At 45.3% G+C, this 5,776-nt stretch overlaps 1 protein-coding gene across 1 annotated transcript; it reads right to left on the bottom strand.

Annotated features, from left to right (window-relative positions):
- Nucleotides 1–645: 645 nt before the first annotated feature.
- On the bottom strand, nucleotides 646–3,871 carry LOC147891760 (uncharacterized). Its single transcript, XM_087388797.1, has 4 exons — nucleotides 2,879–3,871; nucleotides 2,394–2,680; nucleotides 2,045–2,275; nucleotides 646–1,333 (listed from the first exon to the last, which is right to left on the bottom strand). The coding sequence occupies exons 1-4, from the start codon at nucleotides 3,363–3,365 to the stop codon at nucleotides 713–715; spliced, it is 1,626 nt and encodes a 541-aa protein (XP_087244923.1). The 5' UTR covers nucleotides 3,366–3,871; the 3' UTR covers nucleotides 646–712.
- Between the last annotated feature and the right edge of the window lie 1,905 nt (nucleotides 3,872–5,776).

Here is a 5,776-nt window from a genome sequence, read left to right as displayed (position 1 = left end):
ATATATGATAGCCTTTGACACTAGGTGCCTCCCATGATCTCTCTCTGCTAATTCCTTAATGCATGCATCTAGCCCAGCACCCAAGAAAAAATCTCTTGTATTGTGTCTTCAAACAAAGTATTCAGAATCCCCCATTGTTGATAGGAAACTTTGCAACCTGTCTAGAGAATCAAAGTTTTGCATATCTTAGGCATCTCGATGCTCTAAATCCAAATGTTGTATGGCTAAATGTTGTAGGTACCGTTGACCTTCCATTCCTTCTTGTGACACATGGTAGGCTCTTCTCCTCCAAGTGGCCATGTGTGCTTGCTTTCTTTTCGGTTTAGATAGATAGATAGATGGGGTTTAGAAAGAAGTTTTACATTTGTAGATAGAGAAACCTTGAAACTTGCCATCTCACAAGTTTTATGTAGGTGTAAAGGCCAAATATAAGTAAAACATGAAAAGTTTTATGGATTCTTTAAAAAAGCCTATGGTGGGAAGTGTCACCTTTAAAGAGGATGGGGAATTCAATGATTAGAGAGAAGCTTTACATTTGAATCCTTCAAACTTTCCATCTCACAAGTAAAGCCCAAAATATAATGGTTTCATTGATTCTTAAAATCGAATAATAAAAATTCCAAGTAAATATAACTAATTTCACGGATTCTTAAATTAAAAATTTGGGGTTTTATACAAGAGGTTGAATGTTGCATAATCAGGGCACTTGCTTTTAAGCGATGTGCAAGTTGGACATAAGTCTAAAGGAGAAGGACCCCACGCGATCCAAAGGTGGCACCGTTAACGACAGTTGGGCATCGCACTGCGCATCGCTTGTCCAACGTTGCTCATCCAGCGACGGCTTTGGTTGCCTGCGACCGGTAGACTTGGCACGCCGCTCGCCACAAGCACCCACCATCGGCAATTTGTGGCGTGTCTCGATCGCATCGCCGCCAACGGCGGTAGGACTGTGCCGTCGGCCGGACCGGCCACAGGCCGCGGTAGTGCTGCCGCCTCGCTGTTGGCGGGATGTGCTACTGGCAACTCCATCGCCACGCGTCTTCTCCACCACGTCCTCTGCCGCAGCCACAGCCGCAGCCGCCGCCCGAGCTATGACGTGGATGGTGAGAGGCTGCCCAGCCTTCCTGTACATGGCGAGCTTGTGGCTTATGGAGACGGTGTCGTAGCTCCTCACGCAGCCCGCGGACGATACCATGGTGGGCATTATCTTCTCTTCCGCCACCCTCGATATCACCAGCAGCTTCCCCTCCGCCTTCGCTTCCCTCTCCATCGCCCTCAGCCCTGCTCGATCCGCCACCGTCCCCTCTTCCACCGACGACACGCAGCAAAATCCCTGCTCCCACAACAAAACCACCACCATCCCGTCAATACAGCCCCACTTTCGATCCGCTGATGCTTAAGCTGAAGATGCATTTGACTATACAACAATATATACAGTCCTCGAATATGAACTCAAACCAGCTACAGCCATTCAAGCATTCTTAAACTGAAGCGAAGTGGTCTTCAATGAGAAGAAGGAAGTTTGATCATCTGTAGGATGCCTCCTATATCTACATTAGATATAAGAAGACTGATAATTTGTAGGATGCCTCTTATGTCTACATTAGACATTGTAGTATCCACACAAGAATGGCTAGTGAATATGGGGATACAATTTTTTCTTGCTTCTTATGAACTCTTAGCTATCCTATGCTATATTTGGTTGAGAAGATAAGGCCTGCTAGATAAATTTTAGCAAAAAACCCAATAGCTACTACAAGATTATGTGAAAGTCCCTAGGTTATTATTGTCCCCACCGTAGATTCAATGCATGTTCAGCTTAAGCATCAGCGCAGATCACGTGCAAAGGAGCTCAAAACTACAGAATTCCAGTCTGAATTGAGAACTTGAAGGATGTTTCGACTATCCAGCCCGTATTTACCATCATCACCTCGGTGAACTACACATATTGAAGCAATTTCGAAACATTCCAGCCCGTATTTACCCTTCTAATCCTACGAACTACAGATATTGAAGCAGTTTCGTAGTAACCAATGTCACTCACCTCGTCTGTTCGGCAAATACCAAGCCCCAACCTGCTCTCCCCTTCCTCTGGTTTCAACACTATGGCTACCTCTGCAACCGCTGGAACATACCACAATCGCACCGACCTCACCACACCGATGTCTATCCCATGATAGTCTTCGAAGCCATATATTCCAGTGTTGATCATGCTCGACAGATCTTCCCATATGCTTGCACTCACGGTGCACTTTGACGCGTGTTGGCCTGATACCTATACAGCAAATACATCACCAACTCTTGTTGAGGAAAGCATCCAAAAAACTAGATATCGGTAGGGTGAGCCCTTCCCTTGCGTATTGTATCATGACAATGCTGCAACCCGTTTATACCTTGGTGAGCAGTGGCTCCGTCTGAATGTTCAAGAAGCTGATGGGAGCTCCAGAACCTTGTGCTGCTGCTAGCCATGTCATTGCTCTCAATACTGTATCATCTACGCTATTGTAAGAGTGGCAAACGCGATCCCGGGGTGCATAGGGGACGAATAGAATTGAAAAGACCAGGCTGCTTCTTTGTAATGGAAGAAATTGCTCCATCTTCGCCTCCCATGGATATGGCATGTATCCATCCTTTAATTGTGTGGTCGTGAGCTGAGACACGACGCGGGCGCACCTCATTTCTGTGACAGGAACGGAAAGAATTAGATTCAGGACAGCCTATAAATGGATTTCAACTGAGACTGCAAAACACATATCTGTACAAATCACAATCTCTCGTCCCTGTCTCCCTCAGAATACACATTTAAAGTTCGATTTCTTTCGTGGATGTACGTTTATGGAGTGGTACATTCTGCTCTTTTCCTTTCAAGTTTGCTCACCTTGAAGCGCAATACATGCTTCCTCTGTCGAGTCCATGAACGTCACGACGTGGTTTGCATCATCAATGGCTCTCAAGGCATACTGTTTTTTACGCATCATAGAATCATCTGGCACAATGCATGCCTGTATTTTCAAGGATTTCGTTCGGATTCTTCTGACGCCGACCTCTACAAAGGTTTCACTGATGCTAAAGAAACGACGGAGCTCGCGCTGGAGACCTGTCTTCATTCCTGCAAATGGAGCGTTCAGGGTCACGTTCCCAACGCTGACCTGCTCCACGATGTCCCCTGGTAGAAGCTTGTCCTCACAGAAGTCTTCAGCCTTTGCGCTGCTGGTTAAGGCTTTGATCGACACCACAGGTCTGTCTGGAGACGTCGGTGCTGGGCCTCTCCCTAGGAGCTGGTTTGTGCTTTTCAAGCTCAAACCGACCTGTTGCTCCCATTCGTGAGCGGCAGGCTTCTTGCCTGCAAAATGCGAAGGATGCATTTCTGCTCGCAGCAACGAATCGAATCGACCGATCGACTCAATTTCTTGAGGATGATTGGACTAGAGAACCGAATTGGACTCTCACATAACCCTGCTGGATTCTGGGAGATGAACAGACGTGCTGCTGTCGGAGGAGAGCACTTCTCACACAATCCTCACCAGTGTACTTGTAGACATGAGAGGAGGTGCTGCTCTTGGACTAGAGCTTGCCTGCCGTGTATTCGATGTGAAAGAACTCAACCAGCCTGCTCCGACCTGCGAGCTAAAATGATAGCATCAGCGGATAAATGAGGTCGAGTCGAGACTCGAGACTCCAATCGGTGGAACTAGGCACTCCGTAATACAGAGGTAGGCCAATAAAGCGGTATAGCATTAACAGTCGTTCGGATTATGATTATCGCATTGGGGTCTGTTGGGCGTTCTAATAAGTTCTAACTTCTGTTCAGAATACTTGTTGGGCGTTCTAATAAGTTCTAACTTCTGTTCAGAAAGTATTCGGCTTATGATTATCGCATTAGGCGGTATGAAAATGGGCGTCTGTTGCGTTCTAATAAGATCTAACTTCTGTTTAGAAAGTATTCGACACTGACAACTCGAATCTTGACTACCACAAGCGTGCTACTTATCTATAGTCTAGAAACAGACACAGACTTATCAGTGATGATTCTTTAGATGCATCCACAAAGCTTGGATTCGATGGATCGTACAATTCGAAAGGTAAAGGTGTCGAAAAGAGAAATCGAATTCGCTTAATGACGATTGCATTGCTTTGACCTTGGTAACTTTATATTATTCATCGGAGGGATCTGACGTTTCCGCCGAATATATACTCACTGTTGGATTGTTGGTGAGAGTGAAGATCGAAATCTAGGGCTAATGGGAAGTTTCACTGCAGCCATGGCAACGATTTGTGGCATATTGTGACACCTAGGCGCATACAGCCATTGTGCATTCTGCTCGCCAGCTAGCAGCCATTTCGACGTCAAAGTCTGCCCAGAATCCCCCGTTTTCCATTGCCCGTCCCGCCGGTCAAGCGGCCACACACGCTGCTCCGTTTCTCCATGGAATTATGGAGTCTGGACCCTGGACCACGACCCTTGGCCAGAATGTTCAATGTATTCAACCATAAATCGTTTTCTAATCTACATGTTCCTCGTGCCAACTTCCATCGTAAAGCAACAGTGTAATCAATGGACTTCCTTGAACCTTCCACGCTTCCACCTCGTGTCCTGTTCTCCCCAAACTTTGGCGTCTCGTCCAAATTAAGGAAGCACTCAAGGAGTTGAAAAATCAGCACTCAACTAAAAGATTATCATAGTTTCAAATTGAAAACATCGAATTTCGTTGCCTCGGCGACGACGCCAGCTCGTGCCTTTTCCTTTCGATAATCCGATTGACTCTTGAGTTCACAATCCAATTCCCGAACTTTCCATGAGAGCGGCACTACATCCTTCATTAAGAAGACATCAAGCAGCGCGTTACCACGAGGCCCAATCTCCAACATATTAAGTCGCTTATCAGTAGATCTTGAGCTTCGGCTTTCCGAGAAGGCAGTACCGCTCAGCGATCTCCGACTTGTCAAGCTTGAGTCGTCCAATTATACCTTACGTATGATATTTCCTGTGTGCAATTCTTTGCTCTTTCTCATTGAGCTCTTCAATCTTTCTTCAAGCTGCTCTAGCCACTCGCTTTCACCTTCTCATAGGTCGTGAGACATCATCTTGTCTAACCTAGCATGTGTCGCAAAATAGTAAAAACTGATCCCAATTTTCCTTTATACTTTGGTTCTAGAAGAGCGCTTTGTGAGATTTGAGTCAATGAGCATGCCTGCTAGTGGTTTATTGGCAGACTTGTGAAATTGATAAATGGAAGGGAGAGTAAACTATCCAAAAGTTGCATCCGTGGTTTATTGGCAGTGTGAAATTGATAAGGGAAGGGAGAGTAAACTATCCAAAAGTTGCTTGGATGCAGTTGAATTGTTGTAGTATTACAGTAGCAGTAGCTACGTTAGCGTGATTCCCGAGGGTTCTTCAAATTGACGCACACAATTTTCAAAGATGTGACACTAATGGGGCTAAGCTGGCCGCTTGCTTTTCAAGAGCTTTTCAAATCCAAGTTGAAAACTATGCTTGCCTAACAAAATCCTTCTATGGTCTGCATTCAATATTTTATTAGCCTTGCTGCTCTGAAAGGCCCCTAATTGCATCATGTTGGTTTTTGCCACATACCGTGTCATTCTTCCTTGAGCATAGCAAGGCTCCCTATTATGTATGGATCCATTTCTTCCAACCCATTCAAGCTATTTTTTCAATTGATCAATTGATAAACCTGCATTGAAAATGCTTGAAGTGCAAGAAAACCATAGCTATATTATCACCTTCTTCCAACCCTTCAAGTTATTTTTTCAATTC

This window comes from Dipteris shenzhenensis, chromosome 17 (assembly GCF_047967505.1).
Source record: "Dipteris shenzhenensis isolate YYH24624 ecotype China chromosome 17, Dip_SZ_1.0, whole genome shotgun sequence".
NCBI lineage: Eukaryota > Viridiplantae > Streptophyta > Polypodiopsida > Gleicheniales > Dipteridaceae > Dipteris > Dipteris shenzhenensis.
The sequence above is the reverse complement of the archived record's forward strand: the minus strand, read 5'-3'. Positions and strand labels throughout refer to the sequence as shown.

Coding starts and splice junctions, on each gene's coding strand:
- LOC147891760 (XM_087388797.1), bottom strand. CDS start 3,365: ATGCATCCTTCGCATTTTGCAGGCAAGAAGCCTGCCGCTCACGAATGG. Junction 2,681..2,878: donor AGCATGTATTGCGCTTCAAG/GTGAGCAAACTT, acceptor TTCCTGTCACAG/AAATGAGGTGCGCCCGCGTC. Junction 2,276..2,393: donor CGGAGCCACTGCTCACCAAG/GTATAAACGGGT, acceptor TTTGCTGTATAG/GTATCAGGCCAACACGCGTC.